This window comes from Notolabrus celidotus, chromosome 3, assembly GCF_009762535.1.
Source record: "Notolabrus celidotus isolate fNotCel1 chromosome 3, fNotCel1.pri, whole genome shotgun sequence".
NCBI lineage: Eukaryota > Metazoa > Chordata > Actinopteri > Labriformes > Labridae > Notolabrus > Notolabrus celidotus.
This window is the reverse complement of record NC_048274.1, coordinates 36,823,798-36,845,701: the sequence shown is the minus strand read 5'-3', so window position 1 is coordinate 36,845,701 and position 21,904 is coordinate 36,823,798. Positions and strand designations below refer to the sequence as shown.

The 21,904-nt window shown below is 40.9% G+C and overlaps 1 protein-coding gene across 1 annotated transcript in view; it reads right to left on the bottom strand.

The window, feature by feature from the left end:
* si:ch211-186j3.6 (neural-cadherin) overlaps positions 1-21,904 on the bottom strand; it is a 351,776-nt gene that overhangs the window by 53,387 nt on the left and 276,485 nt on the right. The window contains exon 33 of the mRNA XM_034679695.1: positions 6,847-7,111. Coding sequence (XP_034535586.1) covers positions 6,847-7,111 — 265 coding nt within the window. The remainder of the gene's footprint in view (positions 1-6,846; positions 7,112-21,904) is intronic.

Below are 21,904 nucleotides of genomic sequence, written 5' to 3'. Positions count from 1 at the left end.
TGGGGCACCAAGGTCACACAGTTGCAGGATTCAATGCAAAATGAACAATATTGGTCACGGTGCTGCAGCTGAATCTTAATGTTAAATGTTCATAGAGGAAGCAAGAGTCTGCAGGCCTTTTTTACATGTCAGTTTAAAAATGTACAGGCGTCTAAGTGTCTGGCTCCATTCTCTTCAGCTTTATTGTGGCCACAGGTGTCTTTTCTTACTCCACTTCAACAGAGAGCCACAGAAAATCTCTGATGAGCTGCGAGTTTTAACTGCAGAACAAACAGAGATTGAAACTCAAGAAAAACAAGTACAGGTCCAAAGAAATACAAGTAAATTGAAGTTGAGATGAAGACAAACTGTGAAAACTGTTGTTGAGGATTTTCTCTCTTGCGAGTTGTGAGTTAACTGCAGAACAAATAGAGCGTACCAATCACGGCTGAGTCTTTGAAGCTGCTTCAGATTTTTCTTGGTAATCTCAAAGTGACGCCAAGATCATTATACCAAAGTCTAAGAACTTTTACCAGTTGGCCATGGGCTTGTTTACCATTGGGATAATTGAAACAGCCCAAGTTAGAGACTTTAAACAGTCCCACACCCACACACAAAACCATGTAAACACACACTTATTTAGGGATGGCCATCATCCCAGTTTACAATGCAGATGAATTTGAATGATTTAGCCATGAAACTGTGAAATCAATCATTTGTTCACTCATGAGACGTCAGCGATGCTCCTTTGAACTCAGACTGTTTGAGTCGATAAGAAGGAGATCTCTAGTAGCGCTTGTCGGTGTGAATACTGTAACCTCATGCAAAGTGTGTGCGCTACATGACAATCCAGCCTTTTCACCTCATGACAACACACAGATCCCATTATCTCTTTCACCCACACACACTCAGAGACAGGTTACATACACCATGTTATATATGATCAGTCACTTCACCACTGTAGAGGACATTCAGGAACGTCTCCTATACACTGCTGTGTGACATAACTGTCTTGAATTCCCTGCAGTTTTACTTTTATAAAGTTATCCATTCATTCATCTGCCTCAGTTGTTAAGAATTACTTTAAGGATGAAAAATAAGAGCTGTCATTTGTGTGACCGTGCTGTTATGTACAGAATCTTGACAAATAGTCATTAATGAAGGCATATAATTGAGGATAAATGTACAGATTACAGAGATCAGCTCCCACATTTAGAAACACTAGAGGGAAATCTACGTACTTCAGATATTTAGATGTCGCTCTATTCTTTAAGAGTATTTCTTACCCCTCTGTTAAGAGAGTAAACAAATCATTTGTTGGGTCCTTGTATCTTTGTGAAAATTTAATTTATTTACTTTCTTATTTCAATTGTTTTAACTATATTTAACTATTATTATTAGTGTGAATGTTACGATTGGTAAAAGAAATACATTTATATGGTTGGTGATGGGACCAAGGTTACAACAGATCAAGGTACAAAATGAGAAACGTGCACTCTCAGAAACATCAACAGCATGACATCCTCTGTCCTGATAGTCCTCAGACTGATCAACTCTAACTCTAAACCATTTCTTTCAGGACCTTCACCCAACCAACAACTTCCTCCTTCTGAATTTGGATGCTAACAGCCTTCAAACGCTACACTGTAACTCCTTTCCACTGAAAACAAGGACTGACGGTCCGACAGTCACCTTGACCTGTTTGGTAATGATGTGATTTAAGTGCCTTGTGCTGTCCTACTTCAGAACCATCACCAGTTAACTCCTCCACCCCCTCAGTTCAGCAGATGAAGCATTCAACATGTCTGAACACCCTCCTCGCTCTGCTGCAGGACACGCTCTCCCCTGGAAGGAGCCAGCCAGTGAAGCACATCTCTAACTCAATGATGGGATAGCTGTGGCTCAGGAGACAGAGTGGGCTGTCCACTAACCTGAGGCTTGTCAGTTCTGCCCCTAACTCATCCAGTCTGCATGTCAAAGTGTCCTTGGGCTGAATACTGAGCTGCTGAAGAATGCCTCAAGGTGACATTTTCAGTGTGTTAGATTATGATGAGTATTAAATGACACTGTCATCACTGGATTCACGTGTGTGATTGAGTGAATGTGAGATGTAGTGAAGAGCACTTTGAATGATTAGAAGACGTCATCAAAATACTTTGCATTGATTATTAACTATCTATATTCGACCCCCTCAGTGCTGTGAGATCTCTGTACTTCTGTTTCTCCTGTTCAACAACAGCACCAACTCTGGTCGTTAGTCTCTCGAGCTCTAGACAGATGAATAGATGATAGATAGACAGACAGGCAGGCGTTTAGATGCCATAAATCTGGGATATAAGTCACAGCATACATAAAGCATCACTAGTGTATCAGCAATGCTTTATTTATTGGACGTTCACCAGCGGAAGGAAAGTTTAAACCGTTTTCCTGTGGGATGATTTCCATTGTCCACAACCCGCAGTGTCTGTGCAGCTTTGGAGCTGCTTCTAGTACCATCTGTGGAGTTCACAATCCTGCTGGCTACCAGTACATTAGATGAGCTCGACCATTAGTGACTTCAAAACATGTGAGGTACTGACTACTATGATTTCCCTTTTCAATCAAACCAGTGCTACGTTAAGTTGAGTAACTTAATAGTATAGAACCCTTTTCTTAAAATGCATGTTTAAAACTAGGGATGCACAGAAATGAAAATTCTTGGCCGAAACCAAAAATGAGGAAACGAAGGCTGAAAACCAAAATAAATGATTGTGCCAATTATTAGAACCATTGCATTTATGGCTATGACTGTGTACTAGGGATGTCAACAATTAATCGACTATCAATTAATTGATTGTTAAGGTGCTGTGAGGAACTTTTGTTTTGTATCGATTCTGGCGCCCCCCTTGTGGACAAAGTGATACCTCTTATCTCTTGTCCTATACATGTAAAAGTAGTGTTTTCAACAAAAACCTCAGCCTGTTGTCTTTTAATAATCAACTTTATCAGGCAATGCGATTATTTACCATGAAAACAGTCAAATAAAGGCTGTTTCTGAAGCAAGATGTCCATCATCTGGTCTGAAACCTACCCCCTCAGGGTGGTTTCAGGCATTTAAAATGACAACAGAGAAGGTGTCAGTGTTGCTGCTGATGGACTTGTTTGCTATTGAAGGTCATAAAGAGGCATCAGTATCATTTTCAGTCTGTTTCTCGGCCAGTTCAAAACTCCTCATAGGGCCTTTAAGAACTTAGTCAAACACATTTTTTAAAAATGGATCTTCTATCACATGGAACAAACATCACGTGGTCTCATATTTGGTTCAGCTATCAGGGAGGTGTTTTACGTTTAAAGCATGTTTCAATGTGAATCAGCTGACTGAAGGTGTTGTGCACAGCGGAGACGCTCAGCTGGAGGCTGTGGCTGAGTGACAGGTCTCCATGAGCCCTTTTTTTCTCCGCCTACGGACTGATTATGACCCGGTTGCGCTCCCGGCTGCATCCCTACTGTGTACTAACCTCAGTAAAGTCAAGGAAAGCGGGTTCTCTGCATCCATCTCAGCCTTGATCATTACTGGTGCATGCTGCTTTATCCCACATCCAAGTAATGACCCTTATAAGGCGGGTCAAGTACAGTCGTGACGAAGTGCAGAGGATCTGAATAGATCTCAGTGAAACATGTGCTGACAGACTCTAAGAGTGTACTTTTCATTGTTTTCACTCCGTGGTCCGTCTCAACCTCTCTGTTTAGACGCTTTAGTGCTGCAATTAAAGGAAGAACGGATGCAGACATGTTGGCCCTTATCCAGACAAGCGCGTACTGGCCGTGGTTTTTGATTGCGTCATCACTACATTCTGTTTCGGCCGTGTTGTTTGGTGATAAAAGTCTTTCGGACGAAAACCGAAAATGCACTTTTGGCCGGAAATTTTCGGTGGCCGAATTTTCGGTGCATCCCTAATTAAAACCTGATGAGGCACAGCAGCTTTAAAGAGCAGCTCTACTAGCCTGGTCCGTGTTAATCCCAGCATGCTTCCTTTAGTGAAGCAGTTGCTTGGTTCTTGGAGCGCCATCTCCTGTGTAAAATAACATAACAGAATCAAATACCTCTCCAAAGCTTTAGTATATATCCAAATGAAAAACATGCTTCACACAGAGGATGATTCACCTCCCATTGGATACATCTGTGGAGGGAATGAAACTTCTTACAGGTGTCACATTGACCCTTTGATCACACTGTGCAGACTGAACAATTTGGAGCCCATCGCTCCTCAGAGCCTACCCCACCTGCTCACAGCACCCTGTGTACTCGCAGCCCTATGAAGTTCAAACTACAAAGCAGTTACACACATACATTTTGGACAAGGAATGTAAAATCAGGTTAGGACATTGTCAAGAGTTGCCCTTTCACTCACACACAGTACTATACAGCTTGTCTGTGTCTGATCCAGTTTCATCCACTGACTAAGCTCTAATTGGGTTCAGTGTGGGGTGGCACCTGGGTAGAGACTCTGAGAGGAATGGAACCCACTGTAATGACGACTGTTTTTGCCTCGATGCTGAGACATATTTAGATGTTGAATTATAGTAAAAGGAGTTTAAAGCAAGAAATATGCAAAAAGCAAAAAAGCAGCTGCACGGTGTGACAGTCATCAATGTTTTCACTTGATAGCTACAAATTTTCCAGACAATTTCCTGCTTTGTTCAAACATCAGCTCAGCCAGACATCACACAGATTTTGTAGCAGGGTTTTGCAGGGTAAGGTGTATCTAACGTCAGGTTAAATTTATTCGGGCATCTGCCTTTTCGCATGCAGCTCTTTCTTGAAGAGTTCAGGGTTTCAGTGCATTTCTGCAAAGAAACAGAACAGGAGAGCACAAAGAGAGACTGCAACAGTCCAGCCACTGTCCACTTTTGGGCAATTGGTCAGAGGTGCATGAAAGGAACCGGGAGGTTTTGTCAAGATATTGCACAAACATTGTGCTAGGCTATAAAAAATGTGTGCAATGTCCTTTTAACAAGTTGTCCTTCAGCCTCCATCTGCAACAGTTGCTCCCATGCAGACTTTCTTAACATCTACAAAGTGTGAAGTGAAAGAACATGGACCCAGGAAAGAGCTGCATAGAGCTTAGTATTAAATTCCTAGTACAGTCATGGCCAAAAGTTTTGAGAATGACACAACTATTCATTTTCACAAAGTCTGCTGTTTCAGTTTTTATAATGGCAATTTGCATATACTCCAGAATGTTATGAGGAGTGATCAGCTCAACTACAATTAATTGCAAAGTCCCTCTTTGCCTTGAAAATGAACTTTATCACCAAAAACACATTTCCACTGCATTTCAGCCCTGCCACAAAAGGACCAGCTAACATAATTTCAATGACACACAGGTGTCACACACATTAACACAGGTGTGGGTGTGGATGAGGACAAGGCTGGCGATCAATCTGTCATGATTGAGTGACTGGACACTTTAAAAGGAAGATGGTGCATGACACCATTGTTCCTCATCTGTTAGCCATGGTTACCTGCAAGGAAACACGTGCAGCCATCATTGCATTGCACAAAAAGGGCCTAACAGGGAAGTCTATAGCAGCGAGTAAGATTGCACCTCAGTCAACCGTCTATCGAATTATCAAGAACTTCAGGAGAGAGGTTCAATTGTTGCCAAACAGGCTCCAGGGCGCCCAAGAAAGTCCAGCAAGCACCAGGACCGTCTCCTGAAGGTGTTACATCTGCGGGATCGGGCCACCACCAGTGCAGAGCTTGCTCAGGAATGGCAGCAGGCAGGTGCGAGTGCATCTGCACGCACAGTGAGGCGAAGACTTTTGGAGGAAGGCCTGGTGTCAAGGAGGGCAGCAAAGAAGCCACTTCTCTCCAGTAAAAACATCAGGGACAGACTGATATTCTGCAGAAGGTACAGGGACTGGACTGCTGAGGACTGGGGTAAAGTCATTTTCTCTGATGAATCCCCTTTCCCATTGTTTGGGGCATCTGGAGGAAGGCTTGTTCGGAGAAGACGAGGTGAGCGCTACCATCAGTCCTGTCTCTTGCCAACAGTGAAGCATCCTGAGACCATTCATGTGTGGGGTTGCTTTTCGGTCAAGGGAGTGGGCTCTCTCACAATCTTGCCTAAAAACACAGCCATGAATAAAGAATGGTACCAGAACGTCCTCCGAGAGCAACTTCTCCCAACCATCCAAGGGCAGTTTGGTGATGAAGAATTCCTTTTCCAGCATGATGGAGCACCTTGCCATAAAGCGAAAGTCATAACAAAATGGCTTGGGGAACAAAACATTAAGATTTTGGGCCCTTGGCCAGGAAACTCCCCAGATCTTAATCCCATTGAGAACTTGTGGTCAATCCTCAAGAGGCGGGTGGACAATCCAAAACCCACAAATTCTGACAAACTCCAAGCATTGATTATGCAAGAATGGACTGCCATCAGTCAGGATTTGGTCCAGAAGTTGATTGACAGCATGCCAGGGAGAATTGCAGAGGTCTTGAAAAAGAAGGGTCAACACTGCAAATATTGACTTATTGCATGAATTCTGTGTAATTCTCAATAAAAGCTTTTGATACTTATGAAATGCTTCTAATTGTATTTCATTATACCATAGAAACATCTGACAAAAACACCTAAAAACCCTGAAGCAGCAGACTTTGTGAAAATGTAATATTTGTGTCATTCTCAAAACTTTTGGCCATGACTGTACATCCAACTCATAAAACCTGTCCTTGACACCTGATGTTTGGAAAGCCTCTATGAGAATAATCCTGTGATAGCAGAAAATGTCGTGTGATGTATTCACAGTTTTTGCCAAAGGTTAATTAACATAAAAAATGCACTTGCAGGTTTTATTATTAGTTATACAAACTGAATCACCTACCCTGAAAGCTCTTGTTGATTCCAGAGGGAAAGCTGTTTCCCAACATCACCACAGTGGGGTCTATGATGATTTCTCTGCTTCGGCCCCTCAATCCCGTGACCTCTCTCTGACCCCCGCCACCGTCTAGTCGCAGCGTCATCTCATTGTCATGCCGATCCAGGGAGACCTCGTGCCATTCACCGTTATCGAGACGATAAGTGGGCAGGGTAAGGTTGTAGTCCCCATCACCAAGGTTAAAGAAAACACAGAGGAGGCCCTGGAAGACCTATAGAAGGGAAGAAGAACATTCAGTATGAGGATCATGAATCTAGCTTAACACAGTGTTTTTTCTAACGTGAAGGTTCAGAAGATATTAAGATTCTGAGTCTTTGCCCAAATAAGGACATGGCTGACATGACTCCCAGTTGGGAAAACACAGCTGTTGGTTAAGTTCCGCATTTCCAATATGGCTGCCGCCGTCGATTGACTTCAAAACATCTCTCAGGAACAGATGGGTGACGTCACGGATACTACGTCCATATTTTATACAGTCTATGGTTTTCACATTGCTTTTGGACGACAAGTGGTCATCACACGTATTTTTATGTTTCCAGTCATTATGTTGGCAGAATTTTCTAAAAGCATGTCACCTGGCACACAGAAGTCATTTGGGAACTGTTCAGCTCTGTGTTTTAGAGTAAGAGATGAGTTTTGTAGTGTTTTTACAGATTTAGCTGGTGTTTCTGGTGGCCGCTTCGACATGTTGTTTATTTCAGGAGGGGGCAGGTGAGTGTTTGTTAGGAGATGCATGGGTGGTGCCACGAATGATCGGTCCCCAGAAACATTTCCCCAGACAAACGTTCCCATCTCCTCGTGATGACAGCATTTCACTCACATTATGTCAATTTTTTGCAATATTCCGCGTTTAACAGTAGATTCTGTTTTTATTGGTCAATTCTGTGATTCAGTCCGCATAGGGCCCTAAACATGTTCTTTGTCAGGGACTCCAAAACTTTTCAGTCCGCCACCCTACTACAGTGAAATCCAGGGAAGGCACTTTAGCACGGTTTCTTTTGGACATGAGGGCACCAGGGGGATCACCAACTTGCCCCCCCCCCTCTCCCCTGAGTACACCACTGAACTCACCGTCAACTCACACCAAAGGAACGTTTAATCAAATGAATCATCATAAACCATGATTTGAATACATTCACAATGTCTGAGAATTATTTTTCTTACTTTTCACCGATGTCAATTTAGTAACCCCAATTTTCTTTTTGTTTCCGTCTCTAAATGGTAGCAGAACTTATTCCTGAGACTTTATTTATAAATCATTTTGTCTCTTTATTAAATCAAGTTTTAATGATGATGAATTTCCTTCACAGCCTTGTACAATCATGAGAATGCATTTATGGTTTCAGGTTAAAGAAGTAGTGTGTAGAAATTGGAATATTTAGGGATATGTTGTGGTCAGATTCTCAAGTGTATCATCCCTTTACTGCTCCCTTTGATGTTGGAGCTGCAGCTGAAATATAACATCTAAAACTGTCAAACACAAAAATAGATTGGAACAACAAATCAGTTTCAGGGAACAAACTGGAGTTACTGTTTTCAGATCTTTTGTGAAAGTGATATAATAAGTCTTTGCACACTGAGTTTGTTCTTATCTGTCAGTTCTTTCACTGCAAACACAGCTTTGTTGATTTTAGTCTTGATCATGTGTCTTCATAGTTCTCCAATAGTTTTACTCCTTGTTTGTAGAATACGATGATATGCTGACATTAGACCCAGTCATGTTAGTAACTGGATAGGTTGTTGGTCATGTGTTGCTCTCACAGTAACTCTGGTTTGACTTATCACCATGATAACAAGCTTCATGGGACCGTTTTGCACAAGCTCCTCTGTCAGAGGTAGTGAAGCCAATTAACCAAAAGATATCCAGGGTAAATTGGACTCACTTTGTAGTCGAGCCAGATGTCTCCATGTGCTGAAAAGTATTTAGGTTTTGGCACTGATTGTATCCCAAACTAGATTTTGAAGTGTTACATCTCCCAAAGCCAACAGACAAACTTCTTGGGGAGATTTTTCACGAAACCTTCCTCAGAACTGTTTTCTCATAGGACAATCTCTTTTTCCAGAAGAAAACTGAATCTATTTATCTCTGCTCTAAAAGGGTACACAGAATGATACAGTGTAGTACTCCGTGTTTTCAGTTACACAACTTAAAGGGGACATATCACGCTTTTTTCATCAATATATATTGGTCTAAGAGGTCCCCAAAACATGTCTTTAAAGTTTATGCTCAAAAAAACACTTTGAAATCAGATTTTGGTCTGCCTGAAAAGCCCTCTTCTCTTCTGTTTTCTCTCTGATCACGCCCCCTCAGGAAGTGGATGTGCCTCGGCTGTCCAGCACGTTGATCTAATGTTTACATGTTGGCTGAATATACACGGCTGCTCAGAGATCACGTTACTTCAACCCTCTGAATCTGATCCAGATTCTGATCCTGACGGAGAGGCGCCTGTAGCAGGACCTTTCTGAAGGATTGGTCACAGATTTAGTGTTTCTTGTTGTTTTATTTATCAGTATGTCGACGTGTGTCTTGGTACACAGCTACGAACATGTAGCTATGTGGCTATGCTAACTAGCGCTAGCACTTATCCATGACAAATAAAAATCATCCACTAGATCTTCAAATCTGCAGACGTGGGGAGTAAAACCGACCTCTGCCAGAAAGGCAGCAGGACCTTTCTGAAGGATTGGTCACAGATTTAGTGTTTCTTGTTGTTTTATTTGTCAGTATGTTGACGTGTATCTTGGTACACAGCTACAGCTACGACATGTAGCTATGTAGCTATGCTAATTAGCGCTAGCACTTATCCATGACAAATAAAAATCATCCACTAGATCTTCAAATCTGCAGACGTGGGGAGTAAAACCGACCTTTGTGTTTATTAAGACAGCCTACAACTAGCATGCCTCCCTCCTAAGCTCCTTGTTAGCACACATTTGTGCAGGTAATGAAAAATGGAGGGGGGATTCAGTATTATTTTATACAGTCTATGGGCTGAACAAGGTCCGAGCTCTGACTCCGTGACAGACCGGATATTGTTGTTACGTAACAAAAACACTGAAGTCTGAAACGGCTGGTTTCACACACATTTACAGAAAGGTGGAGAAATCAGAACAGGGGCAGAATGGATTCTTTTCATTCTCGGGGGGTTTGTAGACATGCCAGGGAAACATATTTCAGGTAGAGAACCATTAAAAAGTCCATTTTGCATGATATGTCACCTGTAATTCATGTTTGTTGTTTTCGACCAGTGGCAGCACACATTTGAAACCTCAGCAAATCAAATGAAAAGTCTCCACGGGGAGATACCATCGCTAATAAACGGAAAAACATATGCTGAACGGACTCAAGTCCAAGCCTTTTGTTGTGGAGCTAATTGGGACAGAAGAAAGAAAAGCTTTTACTTGGTTGGTAACAGGCTGGATCAATACACCAATTTTGCCAGTTGGCCAATAAGCCAGATGTACTCCCCTGAGGTTAGCACACAGGGAAAGGAAATAATCCTCCTGTTGGAAACAGACATTTGTATTGTTTTTCTGTTCTTAATATCTCAAGAAAACCTCGCTCATCAGTAAAAATATTAATAAGAATGCCCAAAACTTAACAAATAATATCCACCCCTGCACTACAGTTTAATCCATTCTGCTTATGATTTACTGTCATATGATCACAAAGCACTCTGGGTGAAGATAATTATAATCTGTGCTATTGCCATGGTCCTAAAATAAAATCTAAATGAGGCAGTGTTCTGGGAGAGCTGACATTTTAACTCGCAATTTGTTGACTTGCACAATCATGCCCTGCTGTCAGTGCTTAAAGACACACACACTCATACACACACACACACACACACACACACACACACACACACACACACACAAGCTCCTGAAGGACATCTCATTGAGGAAAAGTGTCTTGTGACAAAGTAATGTGAGGACACTGAGGAAGAAAGAGAGAGAATTTATGGATGAGAAGCAACGATGAGGGAGAAAGAAGAAATCACTCGTCTCATGTTTAGACAACAAGCCGTTTTCTCTCCATCCTCAGATCTAGTGATGAAAACAGTCCTGTTTTGGATTGGCTCTGATGCCAGCCCACGTCCATCATATAACAATTTTCACACACTTCTGTGTGTGTGTGTGCATGTGTGTGTGTGAATGACAGGGAGGAAGGCAGGGAAGGAGAGAGATAATAAGTCCGAAGGCCATTTTAAGAGGGATAGGGTGGTGTGTGGGTCTTCCTCATTTCAATTTCAAACTGTTTCCTTCAAGTGTCCCACTGAGCATAATTTTCTCCCCTCCATCTTCCTCTGCCACCGCTGCCACGTAAACAGAGGACTGAGATGAGAAGGGCAGGGATACAGAGGGGAGAGAGAGGGAGAGACAGAGAGAGAGGGATGTGAGGAGAAAGGAGAAGTGGGTGGCTAAAATTATGCCCCACACTCCTTCTCCACTTAATACAGAAATAAACTATTTTAGACATGGACTTTGACAAAAAAGACAAAGCAACCATCGCTTGTAATTTCTTACCGTACCTCTCTTTCAACTATGAAGTATATTCTTCATCGCTCTCTGCCATGTCAATCCCTTCCCCTCATCTATCTTTCTATTTTCCAGCCCTCAGTTGCTTCTCGAACAGCCAGTTAAAGTGCTGGACAGCTCCAAGGTTGCTTAGTTGGAGAACTGTGGCTCATTTCAAGGCTCTGTGATGAAGTATTAATTATATTTAGAATCCACTGGGGCAGCGCTTTTTAACCAGGCGCTCTCACAGCCACCTGATTTTACCCCCAATTAAAGTTGAGCGGAGCAGAGCAATTTGGCTCCTGCTCCGCTCCCTGGGTGGTGTGTGAGTGAATGTGTTCAATGGCGTGTGTGTCTTTGCCGGGGCTTCTAGGTGTGTGACTTCATTTTAGAGTAAACAGTCCCACTGCAGGGATGGTTTGGTTCCCCCAGATGCTTCCTGTGACAGACTGCCTGTGATGCTGCAGCCTTTTGGAGCTGCAGACATGTGCAGATGATGTGTTAATCTATCCTCTTCTCATGATTAAATAATAGTGTGCAAATGCAGATTACGTGCCTGTATGAATGTCTCATGCATATTTCCTTCACCTTAAATTACTCTGGGAAATAAAAACAAACTATGCTCGTTATGAGAAATATTCTGCTTTACATTCATAAGTGTTAATGACTCTATACGCCCATATTTCACATCTCTTGAGATTTGCTCTGCAGTCCACTAATTCACTGACTTGATATTGATTTGTTCATAAAAAAAACAACATGCACTGCTACACAAATCACACTAACTGTAATATATGTTACATACTGCATGTGTAATCACCCAAAGTTCCAGTTTGAAGTCATACTGAGCCAGGTTTGTTGGATTAGTTTCCTGTAGTTTGGCAATTATTTTTATATAAGCTTTATTCCCCAAAATATACTTTTTATGCATGTTGACTTTCCCTACTATTGGCCAACGAACTCCACCCCATATTTATTGTTTTTAAATGTCTATTTGTCATTCCAAGTCAAGGACTTGAACTGTAAAATAAAATGTAATGAGCCATAAAGAATGAACTCATTAAAGCAGTAAAAAAGCAATGTGACTTCTTGCCTCTTATGAATTTAACAACTCAGTATGATAAATTGACTTTTAGCAATACATCCTAATCCAGAGGGGCTTATAGACAGGGTCAACTGTATCATGTCATTCAGCTCATTTTAAGAAACTAGAAACTATGATCCAGACATAAATGGATCATAGTGAGCGTATGCAATAAATACAACATTTTCAGCCTATTTCTTTGCAGTCAGAAAGCTAAATAGTTTTGGCACATCCTCATTCCTCTGCCTGCTCAGGAAATGTTGCTTAAAGTTCTGTCAAACTGGGATGCAAAAATACAAGAATTCCCAATAGGACAAAAGTCAATTTGACGACACATCACAGACCTGAATTTGATGGTGATTAGTGCTCTGCAGGCAAAGGAACATGCATGTGTCCACTAATAGATGCCTTATTATGCCATCTCTACTTATCAGCAACCCTCCACCAAGCGGCAAGCTCCCGCCGTGAGAATTGAAGCCAATGCGGAAGTGTTATAAACTGCAGTTCATCGAGTGTCCACTTGAGGCTGGCTCCGGAACTACAGGGAACCACATACACAGCAATTCAAAAAAGCTGATCTTTACAGCAGAAATAAACATGTTTACAGCCTGGTTCAAAAGACGAGTGTAGTCTGGATAGCTAATTTCTCCATCGGCACACACTGTACGAGGGGGGGGGGGAATTGTTTTTTAACGGGATAGATTTCAAAGATATTAAGATTACGAGTTTTCCATTACGAGAGGCACAGCTGACTTGATTGACAGGCGGGAACACTGCAGCTGTTGGCTTGGAGGCTCAAAGCCCGCCTCTTTACCTCACACTACCTCGACAGCAGTTAGGTTGCATTCTGCATTTCCAATATGGCTCCCACCGACGATTGGCTTCAAAACAGCGCTTCAGAAACAGATGGGTGATGTTGCGGCTACTACGTCCATTATTTATACAGTCTATGCCCTCCACACACACTGGGAACTTTAAGGGGAGAACAGAAGCAGCTCATGCTCAGGTCTTGTGGCCTATATGTGTTTAATCTTGGGTGTCTCCAGTTGCTCAAACTAATATAAAGTTTTGAGAAGGTGACCCTCATTCAACCTTGCACGCTGTAATTGTTTTGCTGAAATCATAATTTGTTGCTACTGTGTTTATTCAAATTGTTCAATGTGTTTCATTATGCTGTGTACATATTTATTGGCTGGTGATTTATCACTGGAGGGTTGCAGCCAGAATGTGGGTCACTCTCACATGAGGTAATGACTCTGAGGACGAACAGGGGCTGAACACAATGCATCGACGCCTTCGCACTGAGTGAAATAGTTTCTTTATTACAAAGCTCTGTTGAGTTTTCAAAATCAATAAATGGTGTGAAATTATTGATTCCTAAAGTTCCACTCCAGGGTGAGACATGCATCAGGGTCCTGCTCACCTTTTCGGGGTTACAATCCCCTATAACGTCCTGAACACTATACATTTTCTCATTAGATTCAACATGTGTGCATGACTGTTGTCTCATGCTCTGATTTTCCATTTTCTCTGTTTGCAGTTTGCAACACCACAGAGCTCTCTTCTTAGCACAAGCCACTAAAGTCAATCCTTTCATATAACTTGAAAATGACCACTATGTGCAGTTAAGATGTGGTACATTACTACTACATATTGAAACTGGGAGATATAGAGGTGTGCCTGAATATTGACTACAAAATGAAATTAATTTGATTTCATATGGTCACCTATATCATTACTTTTTTATCAGTCTCTGTTTAAAATGTGTGTTCACCCGACCTACATGTACAAATGTCTGATTCATATGAAGAAGGGTCCTTTCATTTAATACCTCTTTGATAATGTGTTTGCTTTATCAGCAAATATATATATAAAGATAGTCCTTTACTCGTCCCACAACTGGGAAATTCAAGTGTCACAGTAGCAAAGTAGACGCGAGTGCAAAAAAAAAGTTAATTAATAAATAAATAAATATATAAAGCAAACAAGAGCCTATAAGGTACCAATTATTAAAAAGTTATTAGCAATTAAAATTGAAATTGAAATTGAAATCAAATTACAGAGATAAAAAATAAGCATATCTTACAAAACACACATATATTATATATATATATATATATATATATATATATGAGACACTGCGGGTGAAGAAGAATTTGGGTTCGATGTACATTGTTTAGAAAACTTATAAAAATTAGATTCAATTTATTTACTTATATGTGCTGTGATTCCCCTGTAGGGCCAGAGTCTGTTGGTGTTATTCTGGAGGTGTCTTACTTGTGGTTGCAGCACCTCAATCAAGGTTACTCAGCACTCCTGGGCCACCTTGGCCAGGTGTGCTGAGTATAAAAAAAAAATGTAGTCTGGATAGCTCATTTCTTGATCGGCACTCATAGCTCGACAGACATTAGGTTGAGTTCAGCATTTCCTGCTGACAATTAGCTTCAAAACAGCGCTTCAGAAACAGATGGGTGATGTCACGGATACTATGTTCATTGTTTATACAGTCTATGGCACACACTGAAAGAGGCAGCTAAAGAGGAAACTAATTCAGGGGAAATTCTCAGCCAAGGGGCGTCTTTAGTGTCTTTTGTAAATCTCAGAGTGGAGCCATAATTCATCATATGAAATTTGTGCTATGGCTTACAGTTTCTTGTCTACATGAAAGACAAGTTCAACATTACAAAACCTCAAATACCCAAATATAATTTACAACTATTGTCTTGTAGCCATAGATTGATTGCTTTACCTGAAATCATGACACTACAGTGGCCATTCTGAAAACGTCAGTACAATATCTTTAAAGGGCACTGAAAAAAATCACAAAGGAGAACAAACAGATGCCAACATCCTAGAGATGTCATTTAGGAAGCTGAATAGTTAGATGAAAGCTGAATGGACCCAATAAATATGAGTGTGAGAGGAAATCATAAAACAAGGCCAAACAAAACTGAAGCTGTAAAGAGTGCAGCTCAAGTAAACTCCCAAATCATAATGAAATCTCTGGCATGTCAAACCCAAGCAGCAACCTTCAGTGTTGAAAAATGAAGCTAATACAGAAGTGCAGAAACTGTAGATCCTTGATTGTCAGCTTGAGGACAGCTCAAAAACCTATGGAGACCCCATCAGAGCCAGAATGAGATCTATATTTAGAGTAGAATTAAACATTTCTACAGCCAGGAAAATGAAATGCTTTTGGTCCTTACATCTCATTTCCATCATGGTGACTGTCATCTTCGGTATTCATAACTCCTCTTCAGAAACACACTGAGACTACATGTTTTTACACAGTCATCATACAAACCCTCACTTCATACCCACACTAAAATCTGTCTGCTGTGTGAGTTAAATGTGTGTTTTAGTAACGTCAGTCTTGTGGCTGCACCAGCACAATATGTCAGTGCCCATCGAGGTGGCATTTTGACTTCACATCTCACAACGGGAGGAGATGGAGTCACACAGTACACAATATTATACAGTCAATGATTGGCATCAGCACACTGTTAAACAAAAGTATTGATTTTTACAGGACTTATCATTATATTCATTCTTTCACAAACTTTCATCTTCAAAAGATCTTTAATTTGTATCTGTTTCTAATGTCTAATGTACAAATTTCATAAAGTAAATTATTCAGTCTGTTACAGCCTGCACTGTGGTCCAATAAATGTACACATTCAATTAAATCCCATCTTCTTAAACATTTCCTACTAACCTAAACTGAATTTGCTTTACATGGAGACCCAAAAGTAACTCACCATAAGTGAGCAAAACTTTCCTGTCATAGGAAGGAACTTAGAGCAAAACAAGACTCATTAGTGAGCAGCCATCTGCCTTTTTTACATTCATTTATTTAAAGTGTGATTTATGTTTTTATAAGCCTCCTTTCTGCAACCTGCCTGTCTTTTTTAAACAATAGTTTCCTCCATTTTCCAAACTGACTTTAGAAAGCTCCAGGAAAAACATGTGAACTTTCTGATTGCAGTTAAAGTGAGTATTGGATTCAGAAATGCTCAAAATCAAGGATACAAGAGACAGAAGCAGAACCTCAAATTATTGTACTAAATTAAAATATTTTTTTGGCCGTTCCTGACCCAGGCTGGGGAAGCTGATACAGCACCAGGCTTATGAATGAATGATACAATACGTATTCATTGTTCTGTGTTATTCACTTTCTTATTAGTGCTGCTCTTGGAATCCATATTCTTCGTAGTGACAAGGTGAAATATTTACTGAAATTGCTTTTGTAGTGCAACTAGTCAGAGTTACAGCGCCCTGGGTTCTTCTCTTAGAACCAAGCGGCAACCTCCGGTCTCAAAATATGAAGCCAATGCGGAAGTGTTATAAACTGCAATTCATTGAGCATCCACTTGAGGCTGGCTGCAGAAACACCAGAAACCACATACACACCCATTCAAAGAAGACGATCTTTACAGCATTAATAAACATGTTTACAGCCTGGTTCAAAAAACAGCTTGGCCCTACGTAGCTAATCTCTATATCGGCACACACTGTATGAGTGTGTGTGAATTTTTCTGTAATACGACGGTTCAGATAATATTAAGATTACGAGTTTTTGCCCAAATAAGGACATGACTTCCTTGACTCCTGGATGGAAACACATAGCTGTTGGCTAGGAGGCTCAAACTCCGCCCCTTTATGTCACACTATGCCTGGTTGAGTTCAGCATTTCCAATATGGCTGCCGCGGCCGATTTGATCAAAACAGCGCTCAGGAACAGATGGGTGACGTCACGGATACTACGTCCATTTTTTTTTAAAAGTTATATTTTTGGGGCTTTTGCCTTTATTTGATAGGACAGCTGAAGAGAGACATGAAATGTAGGGTGTAGAGAGCAGGGGAACCCATGCAGGAAATGCTCGCAGCCTGGAATTGAACTGTCGACCCCTGCGATGAGGGCTGTAGCCTCTGTATGTGGGGTGCTTAGACCGCTAGGCCACCAGTACCCCACTACGTCCATTATTTATACAGTCTCTGCTTAGAACTCCCGTTAATATTATTACTATTATTGCTCCTTTAAGTTTATATGCCCTGTATTAAAACCCACCAGACCTCGCTTCCCCACGTGCAATAAATGAATGAACTTACTCTAGTGTAATCAGTGTATCATTCGTTCATTTGATTTTCAAAATAAAACCAAAAATGAAAAAAAAGAGAAAACGACTTGTTTTCTCAATATTCATTTCTAAAACGGAAAAGAAAACACTAATAACAGCTCTATTTCGGCTTTCCATTTTTGTGCTCAAATGAAAAATGGGGAAAATGATTTCGACCTTTTCATCTGGCGAAACTTGAGTGACCCGGAAGTGAACTTTACTCAGACGTCAAGAGAAGAAGTGTGAATGTAGCACCTGAAAAAAAAATATGTTTTGGTATATTAAATTTATATTTATATTCAGTAATCTTTATTAACTGTAATGAAAAGCAATGTTCGGGATTTAATTGGTTTAAAATTTTGGGACCCAAAAACGGTGATTGGTTGGTGTTTTCCCAGGTTTACTCCGGCTGTAGATAGCAGCTTTTCTTCACTCTTTTTTAAGAACACATTATGTATTGATTGCCATCAGGAAATAAAGATCATTTTAACCAGTATAACAAAAAGTGTATCTAAATCTGATTACCAACCCCAACTTTAATATCTTGAAATAAGATCTGGACATGAATGTGGCTCATAATACGTCTACTGGGGTATTTTTGATGACTTATAAGACAGAAACACTTGCTAAGATATACATTCAGCAGTGCACATCACTACATTGTCCATTCCTACATTCAAATTTTAATAAAGACCAATATCAAAGAGGCTGTACATATCCTACTCTATGGATTGGTCGTCTCCCATAGAAGGCTTAGGAAAGGGGAATGTAATAACTTTTGCTAGGCTTGTTGTTTGGAATGCAAGTCACACACAAACAGCAGAAACAAAGAGCTCCTCACATTGTGAGTCTGCAGCCAGCCAAGAGTAACGCATACTAATTCCTCTCTCTGATTAAAAGCAAACACAACTATTAAAGTGAAAAACATAACCCTTGAAGGCAAAATGGTTATTTTTCTATTAAAGGACTTTGTGGAGGTTCAGCGTGTCACTGAGGGGAGGGCGGCTTCATAAGATCACACACATTTTCATGCTGTCCACACCCAGGTATGAATGCACTATTTATAGTGGATAAATTATGGGAACCCTGTCTCTGCTCGGCTGTGTGACATTTAGGAGAAAATGTAGGAATGGGTGAACAGGAAGGAAAGACAGATGGTTTACAGGCAGGGATCAGAGGACAGCTTGTTCCATAACGTGGAACAGATAACTATCATCATTTTAGACAGTGATGTTTGATCAATACCTGTGGTCTCAGTGAGGGGTGGAAACAGCAGGGGAAAAGCACTGGGAAGGTATTGCATGATCTCAGGGAGTCAGTCAGGGGTGGAGAGAATGAGAAAATAGAAACAGTAAAAAAGAAAAAACAGAGCGAGGGTGGCAAACAAATAAATATAAGAGAGCTATTCAAGTGTGAGAGAGCAACCAGATGAAAAGAAGAGAGAGAGCTGAAGCCTTCAAGACAAAAACAAACAACACGTTTTATGCTTTCAATCGAGGCAGCAGACTTTCATCGTGAATCAAAATCCATTTTATTGCCAATACACCACATCACAGCTTTTCATGAGAGACAGCTGCCAAATACTCATTTAGGTCCGGCCTGGTGCTTTGTTGCATCTATGCTCCATCCTGGTCATATAGTTTTGATTAATGAGGAATGATCTACTTTGCGTGTACATTTTACACCCTCAAAATAATGTGACGATTTGAAAGAAACACGCCTTGTTCCTCACGTGTGTCCATGAATGTGTGAGTGCAACAGGAAAAGAGTGAGTAAAGCAAAGAGTTATCTTCAGTGTGACACAGACATCAGCAACATAATTGATGACATAAAAAGGATTGCTTGATTTGATGGGTTACCTCTGGAAACACTGATGACAACAACTTCACTATTACTGATCACTCATCAGTAATGAAGAGAGGCTGATTAAACTTAAACACTGAATGAACAAACTATGCCTTTTTAAATGTCACTGCACTTTTTACAGGACACATTGCTGACATACACTACAACAAGCAACATGGTTGGAAACAATTATCACAGATATATGTTTACTGATTTGTGTAGCACAGTACATATCATGAAATCAGTTTAAAAGATTCAAGTACAAGTTAATGTGCCAGAATCTACCAAATCCGGTCTTCTTCATTGATTACATCCTTAAAAGGATATGATTAAACATACTTTCACAAGTGACCCAAATCGGGATACAGTGCCCTGGGTTCTTCTCTTAGAACCAAGCGGCAACCTCCAGTCTCAAAATATGAAGCCAATGCGGAAGTGTTATAAACTGCAATTCATTGAGCATCCACTTGAGGCTGGCTGCAGAAACACCTGAAACCACATACACACCCATTCAAAGAAGACGATCTTTACAGCATTAATAAACATGTTTACAGCCTGGTTCAAAAAACAGCTTGGCCCTACGTAGCTAATCTCTATATCTGCACACACTGTATGAGTGTGTGTGAATTTTTCTGTAATACCACGGTTCAGATAATATTAAGATTACGAGTTTTTGCCCAAATAAGGACATGACTTCCTTGACTCCCGGATGGAAACACATAGCTGTTGGCTAGGAGGCTCAAACTCCGCCCCTTTATGTCACACTATGCCTGGTTGAGTTCAGCATTTCTAATATGGCTGCCGCGGCCGATTTGCTTCAAAACAGCGCTCAGGAACATATGGGTGACGTCACGGATACTACGTCCATTTTTTTTTTAAAGTTTGATTTTTGGGGCTTTTGCCTTTATTTGATAGGACAGCTGAAGAGAGACATGAAATGTAGGGAGTAGAGAGCAGGGGAAGACATGCAGGAAATGCTCGCAGCCTGGAAATACAAGTGACCCAAATCGGCATACGCGGTCAAGATAATGGATGGGTGGTCTACAAACACAATTGCACACCAACAAGGCTAATAAATCAAAATAAGTAAATGAGTGTTACTGTATCAGTGACATCAACACATTATATGAGAAGGTTCAAGGTTCAAGGGCCTGAATTCAAACCCTGATATTTTAACTGTCACAAATATGAGCAGTTTAGTGTCCTGAGGAAGAAGCAGGATCGCTTTAAGAAAACTGCTGTGAAACCAAGCAACGCTGTCTGCTGTTTGACCTCTGGAGGCAGATTCAGTTTTTGACCATTTGATTTTTGCATTTAGTCAGCAAAGACTTGTTGATAATCAGTTACTAAAGATTATATCTGTTAATATTACTTCAGATTATTATTTATTACCAGGGCTGCAGGTTGCAAGGATTGTGAGCGAGTTTTAAATGTAGGCCTAATTATTTTATTTTTGAAATACAAAGAGTTGACTTGTACTGGGTGTAAAGAGTTACTAGACCTTTGAGAAGAACACAGACCCATAAGCTGATGTGAGTTGGACCTTGACATTTCGCTGCCATACAACATACATCCTTCAATACTTCAATGATGCATTTAAACACATTTGATTGCAACACATTCACAACTACTACAACAACTTAATGCTGGCAAAGCCAATTTTTATTTTGCAGTGAGCCACATCTGTTGAAGCTTGGGCTTATTGTCTTTGTTTCTTTTTCTATTTATTTTTCTTGAAAGGTTTACAGAACCAAGAGATGATTCTGTTCATCTTGGTTTCCTCTGTATGGACCTTCTCTCTGGTTCCTGCCTGCTGCTCCTGTGCATGCAGCTCCAGTTGGGTCAGCTCTCTGCCTGGTTCTGTCGTTTCCCTCTTGATGGGGATGTTGAAGCTGTATGGGGTCTCGTCTCCTGGCTTTGTGTCAGGCGCAAAACTCACAGATGGCTTGAGATAGTTCATGATCTCTGAAGATATGAGGCTGCAGGCTGACAAAGCAGCCTGAGCGTCCTCCATGAGGTCTTCTCTCTTCAGGCGGGTGTTCGGCAAAACCTCTCTCAGTCTGGCTTTGATTGGCCGATGCAGTTTCCGGCTAATTTTGACCTCTTCTTTCGGGTCTTTGAGGCGGTTGAGGTGTTTAAGAAAGATTTGGTTCTTCTCGTACTTCTTAGCCTCCTTTTGGAGCAACATGTGGATGTGCTCCACCATCTCATCATCAAAGTCCTGGCTCCTCTGGCTCCTCGGTGTGCAGAAGTTTGGGGGTTTAAAGAGCTTCAACAGGACTTGTTTGATAGTGGATTGCTCCACCACAGCTCTGTTAGTCTGCAGATTTTGTTCAGTAGTTTGGTCATCATCAGTCATAAGCTGGTCAACAGACAGTTCAGGGAGTTGTAGGTTTTGGGCTCCATCATTAGATTCTTGTTCTTCAGAGTCAGAGACTTG